The sequence below is a fragment of the Eurypyga helias genome, unplaced genomic scaffold, assembly GCF_000690775.1.
Source record: "Eurypyga helias isolate BGI_N326 unplaced genomic scaffold, ASM69077v1 scaffold40446, whole genome shotgun sequence".
NCBI classification, from domain to species: Eukaryota; Metazoa; Chordata; class Aves; order Eurypygiformes; family Eurypygidae; genus Eurypyga; species Eurypyga helias.
The window spans coordinates 7,834-32,793 of record NW_010257963.1 but is presented as its reverse complement, the minus strand read 5'-3'; the positions used below and the strand labels follow the sequence as shown (position 1 = coordinate 32,793).

Here is a 24,960-nt window from a genome sequence, read left to right as displayed (position 1 = left end):
CCAACCCAAACTGTTCTATGACTGTGTATTTGTGCTCACGCGAACTCTCATCCTGTCACAGGACAACACAGTTCCCCCCAGATGCTTTTTTTCAGCATTATGCTCATGTGTGACTTGAAGCCCAAGAGCAGCTCAGCATTGTATGAGGAACGATACACATCTACTTTCAGTCACTGACCTGATACAGTAGGAGCAATATGTTTTTGTACTGAACACTCAAACCACTGGATGCCACCAGGAGAATTTCAATATTATACATGTTTACAGTGTGTAGTAAGAGCTTGTGCTTTGATGTGAAGTCTATGCCACCTACTACTTCACTTTCAGGGAAACAGCTGAATACCACTAGGCATGTACCGCTGAAGCAGAAATCAAAATAAACCTCCTTTCCCAGCTTCGGTCTTCAGCCAACAAATTAGCCTGTGGAAATTGAGACTTTACACTTCCTCCTACCTGTTGGATGGAAGGAACATGGAAGTTGGAGTACCTCATCTATTGTCTTCTACCTGCAGAGCCCTGCTTCTAGTGAAGAAATCGTTACACAACAGGAAGGCAGCAATTGTTGCCAACAGTTTTCATCCACCAGAGACATCCCTGCCTCGTTTCATGCCTGCTGACAAAAGGCTTGGCTGGCCGGAGCACAGGCAGATGTAGCTCTGGCATTTCACTGCTCTTGCCCCGTACAACGCGGGAGGCAGGCACCTGACCTGGACTGAATGCTGCCGGCATTCTCAAGCGCAGGCATCTTCCTCCAGGTTCATTAGAGGAAGTTAAACATTTACTCTGGAGGCAACAATTGCTCCTAACCCAGTTTTAACGTCTGAAATTTAGTCATATCTGCACCAAAGTTAATGCTGAGATTCATGGAAGTTTCACCCACCGAAACACGTGCAAGCAACACATTATCAACGTTTGAGTTTTCCGCAGCATCCCGTGCACCCACCAGAAGTCAGCGTGGACGAGCGACACTCAGCGGTTTCATACAACGCCTGCGCTAACGCTGGGGACAAGAGAGGCGAGGACAGCCCCAGCTGCAGGGCAAGCTTCTCAGCTGCACTCCAACGCAGTGACAGGGAGACAAGCAACCTTCTCGTTTCCTCCTTCACGGTACTACGCAGTACGGAGAACGGAACCGCTGCAACTCTTATTCGAACAGTCAGCAACAGACTGGACCAGTGGCACTCTGCTTCTGGATCCCAGCACTGGAACTAGATGATCTTTAAGGTGCCTTCCAACCCAAGCCATTCTATGAGTTAATTTAGCTGATCTCTTCCTGCATACTGGAACATCCATAAATATGTAAATTTATACTTACCACACAGGATAAAACGAAGATTATAGGTTAATTGAAACGTAACAGATCAATTGACATTTGAGGGGAAGAAAGACTTTGCCTTACAAGCTCACAAGACCCCTTCAACTCTCTCCTTACCTTTAATTCCTTAGATCACTGTGCAGTGATGTCATCACTACTATACACCATAAATCTATAGCTCACTGCAGATAACTTTCTAAGCCTCCCATTATTCATGGTCATCCCGATCCAGTGTTAAAAACTTTATGCAACAAAAAAGCTCCAAAACACTTTTCAGTACTTCCACTCAAAATTTCTTCCCAATTGGATGAGAAAGCCACATGTAATATGGCTAATTATTTTTCCTCACAATGTCCTCCATAATTTACCTTTTTTGTGTAACAGAAATTAAATAGATATAATTTATCCTGTACAGAAGAGTTTCGTGTAGGTTAATTATATGTGAAAAAAGTTATAAAAACCATGTGTGACAAGTTGACCCGTGCAAAGCAGGTGGAAAAGATAAATCTGAATTAATTAAAAAACAATTGAATGAGCTGGATAATTTAACTCTCCTACTGTATTGCAACTGTTACATTCGTGTGAAACTAGTGTGACCTCTGCCAAATTTAAACTTCCCACTTAAATTCTACGTAGTGAGATGATAAAGGTCAGAAACTGATTAAAGCAGTCTGCACAGATTTTATTTAAGACCTGCTCTCCTATTTCTGACTTGTTTCACAAATAAAACCCTTAGTTTTTCAGATTAAGGGTGAGCAACTCTTCCTTTCCCTGACTGTCGCTTACAGTTGCACATTGTTTTCATAAATATTGTGTTCGCCCCCAAACGTTTTATTTGAAACAGATTTCCTTCTGGCAAGTAACACCTCCCTCCTTTTCCTGCCAGAGGCTTGTGTTGCTTTCAAGGGTTGCGTGGTTTCTAAGCAAGAAAAGTTCCTTCCTTGGTACAGAAAAACTTGTACTTCACAGTTTCTGCAGAGCAAGACACACTTCCACGCTCCGAACGGCGCTGTCCTGCTTAAGAGACAGCACGCCATTCCTATCAGAAGAAATAACTTTCACACCTCTCTATTTTTTCCAAGTCCTACCAGTTGCTGCAGCACCCTGAAGCAAGTGGACAGTTCACTAGATGAGTATCACACCCACTGGCAATCAGCTCCCTTCTCCACGCCAGTAATTCCTTCTCGAAAATGTTTCCACGCGGCCAGGGTTCCATATTACAGCTCGTTTTTAGAATGAGGGAAGGCTACTGGGATGAAATCAGCTGTAGCAGGAAGTGTATCACCTGTGGCGAGGTGTTCGATGGCCACTGACAACAGAACACGTGTTGGCCAACCCTGCTGCCACAGCTCCTTCAGCTGGCACGTGTAGCACCGCAGCAGCATCTCGCCTACAGTCACCCCTGCTGCCACAGCACACCGCAGGCAGTTTCGCGTTCGAGAGCAGGTGTAGCGCACGTAAGTGAGCGGGGGATGCAGGCACGAGCCACACCTGAGAAATCATGACCTCCTGCAGATCACACAAAAGCAGTCATGAACACAGACAGGATTTAGAGCTGGAAGATGATGTGGTGAGAGTGAAAGATACTTGGAAGAGTATCCAAGCAAAAGACCAAGTTAGTCAACAAATACATCGAGTACTGTATGCCGAGACAATGTCTTTCAAAGAGCTCGTTGCCAGAAATGTAGCTCACAAAGCCTTCAGCATGTCAGACCTCAACTCCTCACAACCACAGGAGCAGACCTTGCCAGGAAAGACAAAGGAATTACACTGCAGAAGATGCATGTGGAACTGAAGGCGTGAGGTCACCTACACAGCCTTCTGTGCATGTCAGAGAAGTTAACTACGCCGTTGGTGAACAAAATTCCTGGTCTTCCGTTAACAGACATGTGTTACTCTGTAGGTCCTTCACACAGCCAGTCACACCCCGGAGTGTCACCACAGCTGGTTGTAAACTCAAGTGTCCTTCTGTTCCGTAACCGACTTAGGGCTTATAAAGAGGGATTGTTACCGCGTTGCGTACTACACCGTTATTGACTTCCACCTCATCTTTCCCCCACGTGCCTTTTTCCCAGACTGCTCCAATTCTCAGAGACATTCAGCTACTGAAGATTTCCTGTGCTTTTTTATAATTCTTGAAAGTATAATTCTTTATAAAAGTCTTCACAGTAGCATTTATAATCTAAACCATGCCTTATTTGCAATATGATCTTAGGACAGCGACAAAGCGCTTGAATTAATGGGTTTTGTCAGCAAGGACAAGCTGAGATGATTTTTTTCCTCCTCTTTAAAACGGCTGACAGTGTATTTTACTCTCAGCGCTTCCCATTTAGCTTTAAAAATACACACACGAATCCCCCAAAGGATGAGCAAGTGCATCCTATATATTCAGCAAAGTTATTAAATGCACAGCAATAATCTGCATTTGTGCTTCTAAGTAAATTCCCACTGCTAAATAAACTCCAACTCAAGTTTATTCTTACATATATTTAGATTTATTTGCTATACATCACTATGACCTTATAGTACTTAAAATCCATTACAGGATTTGTTGTTGTTGTAATAATCAGTCTTAACTCCACAAAGACAATAATACTGCTGTGGAAGACCAAAGGGGAGAAAAGCCATTTCAATTTATTTACAGTTCCTTATTTTGTAAACATTTAAGTCTACACATTGTACTAATTCTAATAAGGATAAAGAGCTATACACAGAGACAGGAGACAGAGCCCTGTATTTCTATTCATATTGAGCATTAGCATATTATCGATGAAACATCTGCCCTTTCTCGTTCCCATAGCAGTAAGCTGTCTTCAAGTAAGTTTGTAAAACTCTCCAGAGATGTAAATATTGTGAAATAATATACAACTACGTCTACTTAAGCCAACCCATTTGGCTTTTATTCAATTTCTAGAATAAATTTAAAGTGCTATAAGCAACCCGTCAATCAACACTTTTCTATAATAACAAAACTACTTTAAACATTAATTTACAAGATAATATACAATGTTCATCTGAAATAGCTGAAATTTCAGCACAAAGTCAGTCACTGTCACACTTAACAGCAAGGGGTTTTTTTGTTTTGTTTTGTTTTTGCAGAACATAGAAGAAAAGCTTTGAAACAAACAGTTTTGTTGAGCTGTTATTGCCACAATGGCTTATCAATTTTTCTACAAAAGTGGACGAGAGCTACTGGAACTGTATTCTAGGCTGTCATTTTTTTTTTTTGAGGTCACATGACAGTAAGTTTGCATATTCCACGAGTTTACTGAATTACAATATTGTCTACCTATAGTACATTATCTCATTTTAATCAGAGCTGGTGCTAACTGTAGATTTACAACATAGACCCACTCAAAAACATCACAACTATTTTTTTCTTTGGACAGGAATAAGCTATATTCTTGGAGTGGATGTGCTACACGGCTACAACAGTATAACAGTATATATCTGACACTTTATGTTGAAGAAAGATGCATCTGTTTCTGCACTTTTAATGCCCTACTATAGCTACAAATTGTTCGCCGAATTTTGCTTGCTTTAGCCTTTTCATTCTGTGGAACTATTGTATTCTTACATTCCCGTGCTATTTCTTAAGTCCTCACCACGTAGCTCAGTATTGTCAGTATTTGTCCCAAACCTGCAGATCATTAAACAGTGTGTGCAAAACGTTCTTTAATACAATCAGCATGCAGCTAGAACACGTATTAACTGACGTTTTTCCTAAACATGAACAATAAACAAGACAAGTGGCACTGTTGACTTTGGATATCTTGTAACCCTACCGTAAGCGTTCTGGTATGTGTCAGGAAAGCCGGCTAAGCTTCCCTTCTGCGAGTGGCACCCTATGAATTAACCCAACCTTGGCCTGCACCAAGCTCTGCGGTACTGCTGCCAAGCACCCACACGCAGCTTTCCTCTCAGCTCGGCTCACAGAGGGCAGCTTCATTCACAGACATCATTTGAATACAAAAATAATAACCTATATTCCATGAAGCAGCCCCCTAGCAGGTTGGCAGAAAGGTGTGTGTGGGAAGCCTGGGAGGCAACCGTAAGAAGGGTAAGAAAATTCTGTAGGCTGCAAGGCTCAAAGTTAACTACTGTTAATATTTAGTCCACACTGCCTATGTTTCAAAGTGCCTACAGCTTGGAAAGAGTAGGACAGTATTTTACAGATTTGAGAGCATAAAAAAAAAGTCTGATATTTCAAAACAACAACTACATGGCCACGCTGAAAACTTAGGAAAAAAATCAAAAAGGTAAAACGATGCATTATATTGCTCCTAGGGATTTTTGAGCTGCACGCTGATTCATGTCAGGTTTGGGACAACACCCTGTAGAAATAGTTAAATACTCATTCAAAAGCCCAAATTTCTATGTCTTGAATAATGAAGTCTTCTCGCTTCGAAAGCGTATGATTCCCAAATGTTTTACATGAGTGACTTCTTCCATGGTAGAGATCACCATCCAGCCAAAGAGCAAACTCCCCTCTGCAAGACAGACAATGTTTTGAAGCAAAAGACTGAGGGAATAAGCAATCAAGTTATGAATGTACTCTTCATTCAGAAGTCAAGAATGAGAAGGAATTATAGAATTATTTTCAACACAAGTACCTTAGAGCTGTTGATAAATTTGAGCTGCGAGACTTCTTTTTCTTACTATTTAATGTTAATTTAGTAATATCCCTCTTTCAGACATTCTCAAATAAAAAGCTAAACCAGAACTCCTCCGTTTTCAGCCCCTTCTGTTTATATTAAGAAAAAGGCCTAGAAGTACTCTTGTATGTGAGGACAATGCTGATAGCAAAAAGGGAAACATCCCAGCAGCTTGTGCACTTGTGTGAGGAGAAGAAAGGGGTGAGAACATAAAATTCCTGAAGACACTAGCGTATCTTGGGATGGTGCAATTTCAGTTCCAGCCTCTTCTAGTCACGCATAATTTTCACCTTTAGATACCTTCAGAGTCATACTATCCTGTGTCCATTCTGAAGGTACCAAGACACACCCAGAAGCAGAGCACACCAGGCATCATAATCTTGCAGGGCTGAAACCTGAGGCCGCTGGGCTGAGGGCAAACCTCCTGGTAAGTTTTCTGACCATCGGAAGCTAAACATCTGGCATACTAAAGCTTTCTTGGCTGGTAACTCTTGAGTCCTGAGCTATCCAACCTAAGTCAATTCCAACTTTTCTTTCAAAGGTGTGCAGACATACACACTTTTAACAGACTCGAATGACAAATTATTACTTACCCTCCTCCACCAAAAGCAAGGGAGTCCATGTCTCCTTTAATGAAGAACATGTTGTCTCCTGTCCATTTGAAAACCTAACAAAACAGAACAGACCAGCAAGTTAAAAATATCTGAACTTTTTTGTCTGGGAGGAATGGAAAACAAATGGCAGTAAAGACAAACTATGAATTGCTAGAGGCCAGTCTAACGAAGTTACCAAGTTTAAATAGAAAACTGAAGGAACAGATATATGCTGACAAAAATTCTCCTATGTTTTATACTATTTAAAGTAAAACCATTCCAAAATAGGTGGTCTTTGAGCACTGACACATCTAAACAATGGAAAATCCTAAGAAGATATACTTAGGTTAGATAACATGGCCTTTAAAAGGATATAGTTTGTGAATTTTCAGACACCTGGCAGAATTTAGAATGGAAATCTTCAGTACAATGAAAGGGTCAGGTTGACTATGTTCCTGATTATACAAGCACTACTCATCTGCTGTGCACTTACGGAGTGGAAAAATTAGTACTATGACATTTTTGGGCCAACTCCTAAAATTTTTCAGATCATTTACTATTAGATTTACTCAGTACCTGAAGAAAATGCATATGGAGGAAAAACGCAAAAGCATAGAAAGTTACTACTACTTACCTCAAAATCTGGAGAAAAAGTGAACATAAAGGTCTCCCCAGTGCCATAAAAGCCATCACTCACTTTAAATGGTTCAGATGCTAGTGCACCAAAAACCTGCAAGCAAAAGTATGCAAGAGAAAATACTTATTAAAAGCTATACAGCACCTGAGAATCTCTAATGAGAGCGACTGATAAACAAATCAGGTCATACATGTTGCCAGATCAGGAATTCACCACGGCATGAGACGTACATGGTATCACGGTTCCAAGTGCATTCATTGAGATATGGAATGGTGGACTGTGGCGCAGCAAAAAAGCTAAAAGGACTCTTTCTCAGTAAAAAGTGAATGTAGTGAAAACAAAACAAAAAACCCAAAGGCCAAAAACCAAACTCAGGAGATTCTCAGAAACGATGTACATGTTTTTAAAATTTCAGGTCAAAAGGATCTGCTGCTTCATACGCATCTCCTCTTCCACATCAACTAGGCTATTTTCAGCAACTTCCTACCTGTAACTGAATTATTGTTTTTCATGTAGTTTGTTTGTTTTAATCCAAATAACAGGTAAGCACTGGTTACCTGTCTTAAAACAGAGAGATTTTAACGAAGCTACTACTACTGGGTAGTAAAAGTATTTATAAAATTCAGTAATAAGAACATTACAACAGTAGTTAAAAATAGTCTAGGGACTGATTATTGGATTTTAAACTCTGACTAAAATAGTATTGATCTCTCAGGAGCTAGAGTAACTATGGAAAAAACCCAACCCTGTATAATAATGCAAACTTAACTATACCCCATGAAGTACAACCCTCCCAAAAATCAGTATTTCTGAAGGAAATATTGGTAGGAAAGCTAATAGGAAGCTTGTTTCAGCATCTGCAAGAGCAGAGTAGATGCAAGTACCATTAGCACACTCTCATTTGTCTACGAAAGAAAAAAACACAATGAAGTTTCCGTGGTTTTGTTCAAACAGTGAGTTTGAAAAGCATGGGATTGATGACGGTGAGGCATTAAAGCTAGTGTCCTGTTTTGAATGATGTTGAGAATATAAAGTAGAAGCAATTTTCTCCTGCCCATCCCGAAAAACTCCGTGGCCGTAGTAGGTTTCCATGAATTCTTTTCCATGTTGAGCTCTATAGTAGCTGTTAAACACAAAACTAGGTGAGCACTTCAGATCAGGAGCTTGAGGGTTATACACAGCTATCAAGCATCTAATAAAGACTGCCCCAGCTCAATCTTGAGTTACCAGTTCCGAACAAGCACTGTTAGAAAATTCCTTATTTCTCAGGAATTTTATGTGGTGCAGAAAATTTCTTGTTCAGAAATTTCTAATTGAAATAGCAGACAGCAAAACTGAGAAGTCATGTAAAGAAAAGATGTGCTCGTTATGAAACAAAACGCCCTCCTGCCCTCAGTACACAACCTTCCACTCAGTGGTTGGGAGGAAAAACTGCGAGTCTTCTGAAGAATGTTAGGGATAATTTCCTTCAAACATCCGGATGACAGAGATCAGACTGTCTTAAGTCTAAGAGATCAATCATGCCAATAGCAGATGTTTCAAAACTGTTGTTGAAGCCAAGCTCTAATCTCTTGCATTAAACATTTAACAATTTCTGAGAGAAAAAAAAAATCTGGCAGAGTAGCAAACAAAATTAATTTGATGCAGGCAGCACTGCACATTCTACACTGTTGAGAGGGGAAGAGAGGTAGGATTTACATACTGAACTGCTTTTGAGTCATAACACCTACAGAACCTTCCTTATATTATTCCTTTATTTATGTTTTTAAGAATGAAATACTTTACTCACAAATAAAGCTGTCCCTTTACTTATGTGAAGAGAATTACTTCTGAGCAATATTTACATTCTAAAATCTGATTCTCTGGAGGAATTTCTAAACTTACTTGACAAGGTGATGAAATACAGTATCACAGTCAGCTGAAGGGGCTCATTTTTCAGAAGACCTCTCAGTTTCAGATGCATTGTTAAAAAGCAACTTCAGTCTAAAAGCTTGAAATTCCATGAACTGAGGGGCAAGTTTATGAACTCCTGTTTTAATGCAAGCTCACAGGAAAAGTAGCCCAAACCCTTTCTGCACAGACATTTATTTCATTCAACATATAGGGTCAAACGCTGGCAAGATACTGTCATTTAGGCTGTGAATAGGGTCAAACGCTGGCAAGATACTTCACAGCCTAAATGACAGTAACAGGCTTTAGATAAAGAGAAACTACACCATTTATGTTTTGCTTTCTGGGAAACCAGACCAAAATGAAGGCTCCTTTACTTTGAAGATTCCAGAGCCCTGGAACAGGCTGCCCAGAAAGGTGGTGGAGTCTCCTTCTCTGGAGATACTCAAAACCTGCCTGGATGCATTCCTGTCCAACCTGCTCTAGATGAACCTTCTTTGGCAGGGGCGTTAGACAAGATGATCTCCAAAGGTCCCTTGCAACTCCCAGCATTCTGCTATTCTGTGTTTTAATTCTAATTATAGAATAACTTGTGTTATAAAGAACCTCGGCGCTCTCTGATACAGTTCCCTACCCAAAGGAGGACTAATACTGAAGCTGTGCTGGGTTGACTCACTCCTGTCCTGTTAATCTTTAGGTACCTCCAGGAATCAGGACTCCACAACTTTTCTATGTACGTGTTTCTATACACTTCCACCAACAAAGCTGGGTCTTGAAAGACCACACTGTTGCTACAAGCAACATTAAAAGGATCAGGCTTTATGGCAAAAGAGCTATTTACTTCCCAACAATTATTTTAGTCCTCTGAGAATTGACATCTACAGGATTTCTGCATGAGATCAGGTGGTTGTGGGTAGCTAAAATACTCAAGTTCTAGGCTCCGTGTCTCACACTGCTGCAGTACATGAAGAATGACTTTTTAACCACCCCAAGGACTGTCTAGGTTTATAAGTACATTCATTAATTCCATTTCTAGACCACCAGTTAATTCCTGAACATGAGTCACTAAACAAGTGTTACTTTATTTTTAAGTGGCTTTCAGAGTTGACACCAGAGCTTGGTGTCTTCAACAAAAGCCGCACATACCAGTAATTGATTCTCTAACAACCGCAGTGTAGATACCCATAGGTTTCTTGCCCACCTCTAATAGAGGATCTCCTAGAATTGACTACAGCAGGCAATTTACATGGCTTCAGATTCCAACTTTCAACTAGACAGTGTCCAGCTCTTACACAAATAGCTTTCACAAACTAAAGCTTTAAGTGTTTTGGCTGGTTTTTTTACAGCCCTTTAAATAAAACTGCTAATTGATTTTAAAGTAAGAAAGCAAGATTGGAGAAGATTTTGGAGAAAAAAAAAATTAGGGTGAGGCTTAGCAGTCTTTAATGAACCATATTACGGAAAGATGCGAGGTACACTTGTTCGTTACTCAGCTTACTGTCAACAGGAGATAAAGGCTGTCTTTATAAACATGGGCAACAAGGAACAGGGTCTCAGAGGAAATAGCCCAGGAAATAAATTAATTCTAGCTTGAAGGAAAACGACCTAAGCCAAGGGTAAGAAACAACCAGTATCCTTCATAAACACAGAGGCTACCAGTAGGCAGAACAAGGAATGCCAAATAGGACTGAGAAAGTATGCTCAGCAAGGAGGAAGAAACTATCTGAAGTTTAGAAGTACATTTGAAGAGGCTGATAGGTCTGTTGAGACATCAAGCCTGTGGAACAGTTTTTACCTTCAAGATTAAAAAGTTAATGAAGAAAAGTTCCCTTTTAAAGAACGTCTAGGAAGTGTGCTCTGCTAGCAGAGATTTAGAAAGGATCTCTGAGGCAGGAAACAGAAGGAAAAAAACCTAAGTTGTGACTTGAATTAGAAGACACATCCTTCATTTACACTTTTCAGACCCCCTGAAGGATGAGAGGTGATATAGCCCATACTTCTGAAAATCCAAGCAGTGGTTACCAAAGTAGGACAGGTAAGTGAAGTAAATGCTGTAGCATTTACAGTGGTTCTGTCAGTTCTTGATGACAGCAGTAACTTGATTCCACAAGAGAGCACGGAAGTTTCAGAAAGAAAGAATCAGTTTCATGCTGCGTGTAACATTCACCTGTTCCCAGAACAGTCGAGAGGATGTTTGCTATTCAAATGGTGGGACGTGATGCACTTTCTGGAATTCATGCCTCAGTCAAAGGGGAATAGAGCACAACTACAGGGACTCAAGGAACAAAAATTCATTATGCAAAGATCCCACAGCTCTGGAACGGGAGAGATGTTGGCTGCAGCCACAGAATGTAGCAAGAACCACTGACTAGAGCTAGCAATAACATTTGAAATCCGCAAGATCTTCTGGCATCAAAGGTTTAGAGACTGTATTTCTCATGCTTTAAGTGCATTAAAAAAAGAATATTAGAAGTAAATTCAGTGATTTGGTATTATGAGACTCATACATTGTGACAGTGAACTTATAATTAAAATATTTCCTAGGAATGTAGTATATCAGAAAATTGCTTGACAGTGAAACATGTTTTTAAAAGCCTCTAGGTAACTACCAAGGGGAAAACAGGCTTGAAACACACAATTTTATCTCCCATGATGGATTTAAATTGTTATTCCTTTACACTCTTCAAACATTTTTCTTGATGGGACCCCTACCTCCAGGAAAACATTTTCCTACCTGTCCATCGCTGTCCTTGATAACCAACAGCACAGGTGTGTCTAAACCCAGCATAGTTCTGTACAAAGTCTTCAAGCTCATGCCATGCTTTGCAGTACTGTAGACTAGAGTCCATGGATATCCAATAGTCCGTGGTGGAAGAGACTTTGTGAGCTGTTAACAAGAGAACAACCACCCTCTATAATTTAATGCATTTTTTACTCTTTTTACGCATGTATGTAGTTCTTCCCTACTACAAGTGTCCTTAAAAGCTAGTTTAAAACTCCAGGCCATCCCTAAAGTTTCCCATGTATAGTTTCTATCTCTGGTGTCTCAAGCAGGTTTCTTCTCCAAGCTCTAGCAGTGACCTACAGGAGAAGAATGATTCACCAGCTTAAGAAAGTGTGCTTATTAAGGTCTGCAGAGGTTAGGTAAGACAGTAACACCACATAGTTAGTCTTGCATAACAACGTCTCAGTCCTGGGGAACTAGATCACTCAAGCCAAGAGGTAACAAGCTGAAGGGTAAAGGGTGCTTGCTCTCTTGTTCCTGTGCCTTTGAACGCAAATCAGCCTTGATCCAAACCTTCCATAAACACATTTCATGATCTGACTTTGGACTGGACAGCAATAAGCGCACTGAAAGCCAAGCTGTTTGAGGAGGAATGAAATGAGGGCAGACACAGACTAGTGTGGTCGTGGTGTACTGAAAGTTATTGTAAGAAAAAAAGCAACATTTTAGCTATGAATTATGTTGCGCTCATGCATTTAATGCCATACAAGGTCTTCCTACTGGTGTGGTTTACACTATGGACACAGCACTTATGATACAGTAAGGTACAATACTAAAAATGACATATTTAAGTTCATACCTTCTCAATTTGTTCTGGCTGTAGTAAATCACTGGGATCGCTAAGATTTGGCCGGAATGCTTCAGGCTCCAGGTCTGTTTTGATAGTTGTTGCCTGTTTTGAATTGGTATCTTCTCTTGTTGTTATCTACAAAAAGAAAAACAAGAGTATAAGTATTCACAATTCCATTAGCAGGGGAGATAAGCTTTGCAGGTTTAAAATCATGCAATTAACTCATTTACAGTTATGCAACTCCTTAAAAAAAAATCAAATCCATTAGATTTGATGCCACCAAGATTTCCACTGCTTCCAACAGCAAGCCAGTACTCAACTACATACTAACAATAAATTACAGATACCTACTCAGAAGAAAGCTACAGTTTTATGCTAAAACCCACCAGAATGAGTCCTTACACATAGCTGAAGGGCTTCAAATGCTTTTCAGAGGTCAGTTTACACACTGCTTGCATTTTAATACTAACACAGCATTTACATTAATCGAATTAAAAAACCCAGACAGAAAAGGAACTGAAACTTCAACGTGGACATTTCTCAGTAGTTTCAGTGTCAATACTCTTTCAGAGGACTTGTGAAAGTTTTCAGATATGCAGCAGACTTGTGGAGAGAATGCTGTCAAGTCTGAGTAAAGCATCTGAATGTTTTGGAGCCCTAGGAATACTGCAGCTCCATAAGCTGATCTGCTGGAGTACTTATAGGAATCAAAGCAGAATTGAGAGGGCAGAGAGGAAAAGCAGTAGTAACATGCTGCATAGTGAGCTTTGGGGTCTGGCAAAGAGGGACTATGCTTGAAGATCCTGCAGTACTTCAAAATAACTGCCTCCATACATCCACCCTGTAAGTTGTTGTAGAATACCATTTAGTGGAGGCAGCAGAAAGCCACAAAACTCCTCATCAGATACCACAGTTCACGATGGCTTCTTACCCCAGTCCACCATTCATTGGCACTTTAAAAGTTAAACTGCCACATGCTGAGCACCAGACTAGCTGAGACCCAACCAGGTTTCCTTCTATGAATCTTGCTGCAGGGATAGTTAAAACTTGCTGTGAGGATAGTGAAACGTAACAGAGTAGTAAGACAAAGTGAATGAAGTCAGTAACTTAAGCCACTGCAGCAAGACTTTAAAGTGTTGAGAGATCTGCTAAAGAAAAGGAAAAAAAAAAATCTTAAGAAGAATGATTGATCCAAATAATTCATCAGCCACGACCAAGTTTCACTGAAAGTCAGACTGTACAAATTGTTTAAAGCCTGAATCCTAAGAATTTCAAGAAAATACCCACCAAAACCACCTGCCAACTCCAGAATAACCACCAGTGTTTGCCACATACCTCATACTCTAAACATACAGGAGACAACTATGGTATTTTCACATACCACCACAAAAAACTTACCTAAGCTTTTGCAAAGAGAGCTTTCTTCGTTAAGAAAAGCCAAATCAAAGAAAACTTTGAAATATAGATTAAGATTATATAAACAAATACAGCCATCTGAGCCGTAAAACAAAGATATCCCTTTCCTCTCCCTCAAGAATGATGAAAAAAATTAGTATCACAAACTCCTGTTACTTAAAAATAGGCTTATAAAGTATCAAAGTATATTCATATAATAACTTAATTATAATATTAATTCTTAACTCAAAGGTGCACTTAGAGAAAGTGAATATCAAGCAAGCAAAAAGCTCAAGCCCTTCCAATTTTCAATGGAAGGTAACAGGCATTTCCAGTATAAACTACACACTAATTTCCACATCACAACAAAAATGTATAGACTTCTATCCATACAGCTTCATGTACAAGAATATGAGCTACAGACTACATTAGAGTGCTATCTGTAAACCACGTTAGTTGGTAGTCTCCACATTAAATGCCTTTCATCCATCATATGCTAGGCTACAACTCCATAAGAGTTCAGATTTGTTCAAGTGCACAGCAGAAAGCTCATTCCCTTTGTTATGCTTTAATTCCATTAAAGTGCACCATGCAAATCACAAATAATTTGGACTGAAGTGGTGTGTGTGGGGTTGTGGTTTTTTGTTCCCACTAAACTCTGACAGAGCAGACCGAACACAGTCAGATTCCAGGGGCTTCCAAGGTTGGCAACTGCCACGCAGTCTACACCACTAACACCTAAATGCTCTCAGAGCAGAGAGTTTATAGGCTGCACCCCAACACAGATTTTTCAAGTCAGCCTAAACACTGAGCATTTCAGGTGAAAGGTATTTTGAAAGAGTTCTTGCACTTCCAGGGTGTCAATACAAGGATTCTTCTCCACCACCACCATCAGAAAGAATTGTTCTGTTTTCATGTGGGAATGATTTTTTTTTTTTTTTGCAAAATTCCTGATTTTCCCATAGAAGTAGAACGGCAGCTTTTGGTTTCATGCTCATTTTTGATTTATGTAACCATACTACTTGCAAAACCTTTTAAAGCAATTACTGGTTATTAAATAAACAGAAATAAAAGACCTAAGAAAATGTTTTCTTATGTGTAATTACATAGTAAGTGACCAAAAGCCAAGATCAAAGTAAAAAAACAGAACTGACTTTTTTTTTTTTACAGTTTCAGCAGCCACTTACTAAAGGAAAACAAAATACTCAATGCTGCTAAGGAGTTCCAAGCTATGCTTTCCATCAGTGAGCTATGTATGATGTACACACCAGCTAACCATTTTATAATTGTCAAAGAACTGAGAAACACCTAAAGAGAATGCAAATACCAGTTTAAGTCCATATCAGTAAGCCTTCAAAAATCCAAACCCAAGTACTGTTTTCGGAATAGACAGTGCCATTACCAGTTCCACGTGTACGAAGTTTGCAGTGCCGAACTGCCTCGGTTATCTGCTTGCATAACGGGAAAAATACTCACCTATTCCACAGAAATTGTGAAGCTTCATACTTGCCAAGTACTGTGCGATTCTTGAGGAAAAGATTCCTATATAAAATTAAACACCCATGCGAGAAAGTTTTGGATTCTTCACCTGGTTTGCATTCTTTTTAGGAAAGCTTCTATCTAACACAACACACCAGTCTAAAGTGGAAGTTAAAACACATCACTCCAAGTCAAGCAGCACTGAAAATGACTTTTTAAATTCTGACAGAAAATTCCTGTTTGAAAAAGCTGGAAGTAGTAATTCCATCATAAAATTACTGATTCCATCACACCATTGCACAATTAAATACATCCAAAACAAAGGAATTTTCTGCTGGATCCTTGTAGTGCTGTAGTCAAGACAAACCCACTGAGTGTGGGACTTGCCCTGATCAAAGACACTACAAAGAAAGATGTTTTAGTATCTGGAGATGGGGTTTAAACTACTGAAGAGGGCACCTGGAGACGTCTGCAGAGTGTGCGCAGTTCTTCGCTATTTAGAGCATCGATCCTGCGGTGGTACTCAGCCACTGACACTACCTGAATATGGAGACAGGAAGACAATAATTCCACTGACAGTTGAAGAAAAGTAAAAAGGTAAGAAAGAAAAGAAAAAGTGGAGGAGAGTAATGAAGGGAAAATGTGCAATGATAAACAAACAAGAAGTGCTAGAAGATGTTTGTTTCTGCACAGACAATGCACGGGTAGGCGAGTGTATAGACACATGGGTAGACACAGCAAAATTACAAAATAAACACTAATGGCACTAGCAGTCAGATATATCTCACTGCTCTAGGATGAATATAGAGCTGATACAGGAGCGCATCACGTTACCAGTATCAAGATGCTAAATCAGAAGTCAGAGTTGCATGCCTTAACCCAAACTCTTTAGGCTGAAGTCCTCTCAAACACTCTTTACACCCAGATGAAGGATTTCCTGTGAACCTGGTTTGCTTTCCTGGATAAAGCCTAGAAGCAAACCCCAGGATTCTCAGTAGGTTCTGACTCTCATCTGGCAGTGAAGATACAGTTAAAGACAAGGAAGCAGAACTAAAGTTTAGTAACTTCCCAATACCACCTCACAGTATCTTTATCCTGGGACTTTCTATTCACCTCCAAAGCTTCAGGAGCTGCTCATGTCAACACATTCACTCCAAATGGCACCTCCACTTTGGTAGGAGGTGTACAGCCAGAAATCCTTTAGTCAGAAAGCTTTAGAACATGCTGTTCTAGTGCAACAAGCTGGCTAAAGGACCACAACAGTCATTTTGATGTAACTACAGCAAATAATGTGATTTTGAGAATGACTCAAAATCATCATTTATATGAAAGCATCTTAAAACAGCTGGTGGAGAGACTAAATGGATGTCCCATGTAGTAAGAGTGTATTAAAAACTTCTAGAGCCTACCACAGTCAAAGGAAGATAACCACAAGTCCAGCAGCTCCCAATCTACCTGCCCCTTACTACAAGGAGTTTGGCCAGATACTCGCCACTGTCCTGAGTACAGAGCCCACAGTCACGCATGACTGGCTCTTGAGCAGCGATGGTTGACTCTACCCCATGCAACTGCAAGGCAAGGAGAAAGGAATACTTGTGACATCCAGTTTTATTACTGAATAATCAGTAATTAACTAGCAATCATTTTATTTCCACGGTTTTCTACAGTTCTCTTAAAAACATCAAGAGAATTGTTGTAAATTCTATTGGTTTGTGCATTCTCAGAGTCAAGTAGCTATATGCAAAGCTTTAACAGTTTTCCACTCAAGCACATAAGTGATAGTGTAGTTTTAAACTTTTACTTGCTGTAACAGTTCATTGCAAATTACACTGTTCACACCAGCAACTTATGAATGTAATCCTGAAAAGCAATAATGTGATGACCCTTTAGCCCTAATGCTTCTTTAAGCTCAGCCCCTATCACATGAGAAGCAGCAGTTAACTTACAATGCGTCATAAATGTGTGGTTACTTAAGGAGATTCTTGCCAAAAAAGAAGCCTCACCCTCCCCACACCATTATATAGTTGCTGTTTCACATACTGGAATGTAAACTGTTTTACAGGCAACACCACCTTGCCTTTGACCTGTGAGAGGCACACACCACCCTGCACCTGGGAACTGCTTATCAACCCTTTTGCTCAGTGACCAAGCTCTGACACACCTTTTCATAAGCCATGGGGGTGCCTGCATCCTCAGAACAGTGCGCATAAGGTACTTGGATAAATTTCTTGCCCAGGAGAAACATGAGTGCTTATGCACATATGTACACAGTAATGGTCCCTTGGCATCCTGAACCTGTTGCACATCGTCACATCACGTCTTTGTATCTGTTTTGTGAACAAAAGCCAGCACAGCGCCAGACCACTGCACAGCGATGGCAAACATCATGAAGAGCACGATATAGGATGCTAAACGATCAACAGGGAAATTAAGGGCAAGGAATCCACCATCTCAAATTCAGTGCTTATTTTAAGTATACAATCCATACTAAATTCTGCGAGTAAACCACAATACAAACTATTTCAAGCTTATCCACTCATCACTGATTTCTGCTTTAAATGGGTACATTAAGATAAATAAATGCTTGTGGTTTAGGTCAACATACTTTATTTTTGCTTTGCAGTGGACAGTTTGATGTACTTCAGGATTCCATAGCTCATTTAATCATGAAGTCACATACTGCCTTCTACAGCTTCATTCAGGAATTGAGATGGATCTTGAAAACAGCTAGCATCTCCTCCCTGCAAGGCCTGAGAGGGCTGTTTTGAAATGTTTGTAGCGTCATTAGTTAGAAGCTGATTCTGGTTTATAACCTGGTTTAAGTCACAGTCTGCCTGTGCTGTTTCCTCTTCCATCAAGATTTCTTCATTTTCCTTCCCTGTAGTCATATTAATCCTCTATTCTATTTCACCAAAATAAACAAACCAGTGATTTTCTTCCCCTCCCCCCAAGCCCCTACCATCAGCAGTCTGTTCTCCTGATCATTCTTTCTACCTCATTCCACTTCAAGCGTGCATTCTTAAACACTGAACTTCATTATTTTTTTCACATGGTATTAGAAGCATCTAGAAAGCAAGATCTTTTATTTGTGAAAGACAAATGCAGTTTTGTATGCATCATACTGGACTGTGGTTTTCAGTACAGAATGTTTCTCTAACAAAAAATTCTTGCATTTTTAGGCAGATAGCAGTGGATGCTATTTATCTGTATTTCACCAAGGCTTTGGTTCTATCCCATAGTAGCCTTGCAATCAAATCAGTAATGTCAAATGTGTGAAGAACAAGGCTGAAAAACTGGCTGGACAACTGGGCTCAAACAGTTGATATTACTGATGGTTAACGACTGGAACACGCTTCCCAGGGAGGCTGCAGAAACTCCATCCTTGGAGGCTTTGACTGAGTTTGACTGAGCAAGGTCCTCAGCCAACCTGGACAAGTTCTTACACTTAAGTCCTTAGGGCACAGGACAAGGCTTTCCAAATCCCAATACAGTCCACATCCTTACGCAGAAATTGCCAAATTGCCCAAAATGGTAGCAATCTAAGTACTCTGCCCAAGGTTGAAGTGCAGGCCTACCTCTATGAGTTTGCTATGTGCTCTATTTACTGCAATCTCTTTGCTATGCTCTATCAGCATCCAGCTTCCTTGATACCCAAAGCTACTTTCTGATGATCAGGAAACGTTCCTGAAGGACCCACTCTAGTTATTTTCTGATTCAAAAAGAATGCAGGAGGAAAGAACAATTAAACCTCTTACGGTTAAAGTGGGCACTGAAACAAATAATGCGTGTAGCCAGATTAGTGTGCTTCAGGGCAAAACCGATTCTGCTTTGGGACTTGGAACAATCTACCACAGGACAATTCCAAGGGCTAATCAAGTTTGAAATGACATGGGATATATCCTTAGAGATATACTACCACCAGCTCTATTAACAGCAACATTGATTAATGCTGGAGTGAGTCATACAACTCTTGCAGCATTAGTGCTTTTCAGACTGACTCTCCACACCATGTACATTTGAGTTAATCACTAAGCAGAACACTCAAGTTTTAATATTTAATGCAGTAGGTCAAAATGAGGGTTTGCATACTTATGATTCAGTTAATCAAGAGGCTTGGGATTCTCCTTCCGGAGAAACTCATGTTCTAAGCCATGTTTTTCTACAAGTACGTCAGAGTACTTAGCTCTTGCAAGCTATGCTGGTATACAGTGTAAGCAAAATAGAAATCAAAATTCCTAATACGGAACTTTATGGTCCTTCAACAACAGACACTAAAAGGCGATTACAATTGTTTCAGTGACCACGAAGGACACGTTGCCATGCAGGTGGTGGTGACACATCAAGCCCTTCAGTCACTGGTCCCACCAACCTGCTATAGAGAGCTGTAAACATGAGAACTGCTTACACCAGTGAGGCATTCCATTCCTCTGAATGTTGACAAAGCCACAACGAATGCATGGTGACTAGCAGGGCAGCGTAATGGCTACGCTCACACAAACTACAGCTGAATTTAAAAGTTAATGAGTAGCTGAAACTATCTGCTTGGAGAAAGGGAGGGTCTTATCAGAGCTGAACAGCACTTCTGAAAGATAAGAATGGAGAAAGCAAACGGTAGAAGTGGTTCTCTTCAACATAAGCTATCTATACCCTCATGATCAGCTGTAAATATGAAATTAAAGGAACCCAAATATTAAGAAAGAGAATGAAAACTCAACAATTTAACTTTGAATCTTAATACAGCTGTGTAAAATCAGGAAAACTGCAACATTCATTAATGTTATCTTGTGAGAGTCAAAAATTTTCACTTGCAGAGTTCCAGGATATTTAATTAAAAAAAAAAATGCCAATATAATTTTATCAGGACATTTACAAAGTTGACTGCAAAGTATCAGCCCACCTCCAATTCATCAGTAAATGAGGGGGAAGAAATTATCAAACCTTTCTAATGGCTGTAAATATCTTCCAATGAAAATATAAGGTGCATTTGTGAACGGAATGCTGTTATGAATATTTTAAGAGAAAACAATTACCTGACTTTTCAGACAAGTTTAATTTCCTCCCAAAATGTTAGACACTGCTTCAGAGAAAGCAATATTGAAGAAGCAGTCTTCTCCATCAAATAAGATTATTTGGGACATATGGATTACATTACAATAATGCATTATTACATGGGGTTCACCACATCAGATAAACAGTTAAATGGTATCATTCTATAGAAAACTAAGAGTAATTTAGTTTGATTGGTTTTTAATGAGTGTGGCTGCAAAGCTAAGCATTTTCTGTCTCCTGTAGTTTTCAGCCAATTCAGCTCCCTGTCACTCTAGTGGTGACAAGGCAGGGATGGTTTAAGAGCTTTTTATGCAGAAGAGACAGAATCACAGCAGTGTCCTGAATTACCCAGCACTGCAGTTCTTTCTCCTTCAATACCTTTAAAAGTGGCGCTCTCAGAACTGCTCAGCACACGAAGCTGAGTACATTACACAACAGCAATATTCTCCCTGTGGTAAGTATTGTCCTCCACAGCTTTGCAGGATGGGCTGTTAAGTGTCTGCCTCAAAGTGGTCTAAGTCCACAGCAACTGTACCAATTAACATAAAATGAAGATAAATTAAAGTATCTGCAATAATCAGAATTTATAAATGAACTTAAGACAGCAGTCCAAGCCTGCAGCACACCAAGTGTTACACCAAGTCTGGAAACCTTTGTAACAAGCTAGTTTTTCAAGATATGAGAAATTATTAATTTGAGAGATATGATAATGCCAGCAAGAGGGCTGAAATCAACACGGGCAAACATTAAACAAAGCTTAGGATGTTAGTGCAACGAACTAAGAATTGTATCTATGAAAATTACTTTCTTAAAGAGGCAGCTCAGGCAGCCTGACTCATTTGTCAACAGAAAGAAGTCCTATAGCAGCATTACCAATAAACCCAGCTGCCTAGGCCCAGTTCAGAACAACTTAAAGAAGTTTCAGCACTAGCAAGCAAGGAAGCTCTAGCTTCCAATGCCAAAACCACAGCACCTGGTGCCTGACCTCAAGCTGCCACTCCAGGAGAAGGCAGGGCTGAGCAAAGTTACATCTCAGTTCTGATAGTGCCATGCAGAGAGGTCTGCTCAGGTATGACAAGAAAGTACTCTACATGCTTAGAAGTAGGTAAGTAACTCACAGCCCACTATGGAAACAGTTCTCTCACCAGAAAGAGGATCAGCTAGAGGATCAACTTCAGATTGCACAGACTATTAACTATATGCAAGAAAAAAATAGAAGCCTATACTACTCATTTGTTTTGTTTCAACTTAAAATCAATTTTTCCAAGTGTTCATTTGCTATTTTACTCTGACTGCATTTGTAGTGAGGCCTAATATTTCACAATGATTAAAAAAAGTAAGCAATGTAACACCTAGTTACTAAATGGAATGTCCAGTCGAGGTATGATGCATAAACCCCCTAATTATTTGCCCTATCTACTGCCCTAAATATCTGTCACCAAGGAAGGGTTCTAGGCTTAGTGATCAGTGTAATGAAGTACTGGATTGCACAGAGACACAGATGACCAGTTCACTCTTTATTACTCTAAAACAAAACATACTATGGAAAGCTTACTTCAATAATATTACCAAGATCTTTTTAGATTGATGCACCTTGCAGTTCTGACATCCACAGGAATGAAGTACTAAATTCTCAGCTTCCACATGTAAGCCCCTATTATATACCTCCATAATCACCAAAGAACTACAGCCACAGGCTTACCAACTGCAGTTAACCGATAAATTGAGAATCTCAAAAATTGTGCAAGTCTAAAATCATTCAAGCTATTAATACCAACACCACTTTAACTCCCTTTGCATAACACCTTAGGAATATAAAGGCCAAAGCTCAGTTTTCAGTTTTGTTCCCTTTGGCTGCCTAGGGAAGCTCAGCAAAGCATTAGGGGCAGGACAAGCATTCCCAAAGAAGGCAATCCACCTTGTGTTCTCTTGTATTGTCCGATGTCCTTTGTCGAAAGTGCTTTGACAGAAAGAATGATTGCCTGCATTTCTGACATTCTGGAAATTTACTGGCACCTCTTGTGCTGCAGCAAAATAAAGAAACACAGTAAATAGGAAACAGATTTACTAAACAAGTGGGAAGCCAACATTACTGAGTTTTTGAAGGGGAAGCATAATGCATCGGTTAGTTGCCAAAATTTTGATCTCTTATGCTGGGAAACTATCAACTCCCTACAACACTCAGTCCAAATTTACACTATCACCTCAAAAATAACAAAGGTCTTTCAGGTAAATAATCCAGGGTGACTTAGTTGCTTCAAGCAAGAATTCTTGTTTTATTATATCACTCCATTTCGTCCAGCAACTATGTTATTTCACCCAAATTTCAGAACAACCACTAATGAAATATTTAGTCAAAAACATGCACTTCATATATGCTGCCAGTCTCTTCAACATGCTTCCCACTATGTCTTGTGTGCCACAGAAGTAATGGTACCAATACTCCTTCCCTCTTCTAAGTAGGTTACACTTGCACGTTAGCCTTGTGATCATTCATTGAAGGAAAAATCCTCAACTTCCAGAACAGAGCATGTCTTGTCGACATAGCAACATTTTAAAAATATTCCCGTCTGCAGATACTTTATACCCTTTTTTCTGATTTGACTTGTTTTACACCTTAAAATAATCTCTCTCAGCAAAGATTCTCATACAGTCTTCTTCAGTTCAACCTCTCTTTAAAAGCTGATAACTATTGCTTTTATTAGCATAGTTGGACTCTGGCTAAAACGAAGTGTTGGTCCTAAAAGAAGTAATTTTAACAAGGGATACTACTACTTTTTTAATTAGCTGGGCAATATGTACCTACATATAGAGACATATTAAAGAATACATTCTTGGTAGAATGTCTTGGTAGACTTCAGATACCTTTTACACTGCTACAGGGTATGCTCAAATTACACGAGTTAATTCAGAAATTACATCTCCATTCTACATTCCATTCATGAAAATTAAGAGCCTATTATCTACAAAAACCCAGTTGCAGAATATGAAATTGTGGCAACAAGTAACCTGGCTATAAATAAACATCAAAATAAAAACCAGAGTCAACAGCACCTTCAAGAGAAGCACGAGCCAAAATCGGGGATCCGTAATTCTTGAAAGGATGGTTACAAGCCTGTTGCAAGCAGAGGCTGAATGAAAAATACCTTCCATATCTACCAGCTGGTAAAAGCACAAGAAGTATATTGACAAGACCACTTCCTCTCTATCCCCAAGAAGTTTGCTTTGCAAGTCTCACTGAAACCAATTTCCTCTACATACTAATACAAATTCAAGTCCTTTTGAGGAAAAACAACCCTGAAAAAAGACACCACAGTTACCTTTGTGAATCTAATATACTATAAAAACAGCGTCCTGTCCCGTCTCTGGCCCTCCTTCATTAGAAATGTGAGTGGGACTACAGCATACTCATCTCCATCAATTTATGTATTATCAGACCTTCATAAAGTTGAATGACTTCTGAGAGGGTATAATCAAATGGTAACTCAGGAGATCTACACTTATCTAATTAAATGTCAATGCAAGCTACTGTTCACAGTATTTAGCTATAAATCACATTTTTGTTGAAAACCACACACTACTCCAAAGCAAAAAAAAACCAACCCCAACCAAACAAAAAAACCCCGAAAATCAAACAAAAAACCAACCCCTTTAATGCTTAAAGTAGTTTCTCTTACCTAATGCCAGTGGAATACCAGCAATTAGGTTATGCACCTAAAAGCAATGAAAAACTGTGACTCAGCATCCTGTTTACACATTCCAAATTTAAACTTCCAGAAACTGTGTCTGCACCATAACATTAGAGGAATGCAATAACAAATGAATAGACTACACTGAAAATTACCAGAGCGTATTTATGATTAACTGGCTGGTGCTTTCTTCCCTTCTTCCCATACCAGAGACGAGACATTTCCCTTCTAAAAATAAAATGAGACTAAAAGAGAAATTAAAAGAATCTCTCTCTCTCTCATTCAAGGCTGTTTGAAAGCATTCTCTGTACCTGCTGTCAGTCCCAGGCACAGGCAGAGCCCCACGACGGTGACAGGATAGTTTGCTAGACACACACATTTGACTGACGTGGCAGGGAACAAATGAACGAGTGTACTGGAGGGGGACGTATCGCAAATGATGACGGTACAGAAGAAGAAAGGCTTCCTGTAGTCAAGTGTGGTTGCAGAGCACTAGCTCGTTAAAAAGGCTAAAATATTTAAAGATACAGAACAACTACATTTTTCTTACACAATACTGAATAGGACAAAAAAAAATCCCTGAGAACTGCTTGCAATATTGTTACACTATAATTACTCATAAACAAGATCTAATGGTAACAAATTTGCACTAAATATTAAAATAGTTTGTCTTACTTATGTTG

The 24,960-nt window shown here is 39.6% G+C and overlaps 1 protein-coding gene across 2 annotated transcripts; it reads right to left on the bottom strand.

The window, feature by feature from the left end:
• Positions 1–5,502: 5,502 nt before the first annotated feature.
• Positions 5,503–24,498, bottom strand: LOC104505255 (oxidation resistance protein 1-like). Of its 2 annotated transcripts, XM_010154206.1 has the most exons (7): positions 24,433–24,498; positions 15,999–16,079; positions 12,675–12,800; positions 11,825–11,977; positions 7,198–7,293; positions 6,564–6,637; positions 5,503–5,805 (listed from the first exon to the last, which is right to left on the bottom strand). In XM_010154206.1, the coding sequence occupies exons 1-7, from the start codon at positions 24,496–24,498 to the stop codon at positions 5,670–5,672; spliced, it is 732 nt and encodes a 243-aa protein (XP_010152508.1). In that variant the 3' UTR covers positions 5,503–5,669. The 2 variants fall into 2 exon arrangements, with proteins under 2 accessions (XP_010152508.1, XP_010152509.1); XM_010154207.1 differs by lacking the exon at positions 15,999–16,079.
• Between the last annotated feature and the right edge of the window lie 462 nt (positions 24,499–24,960).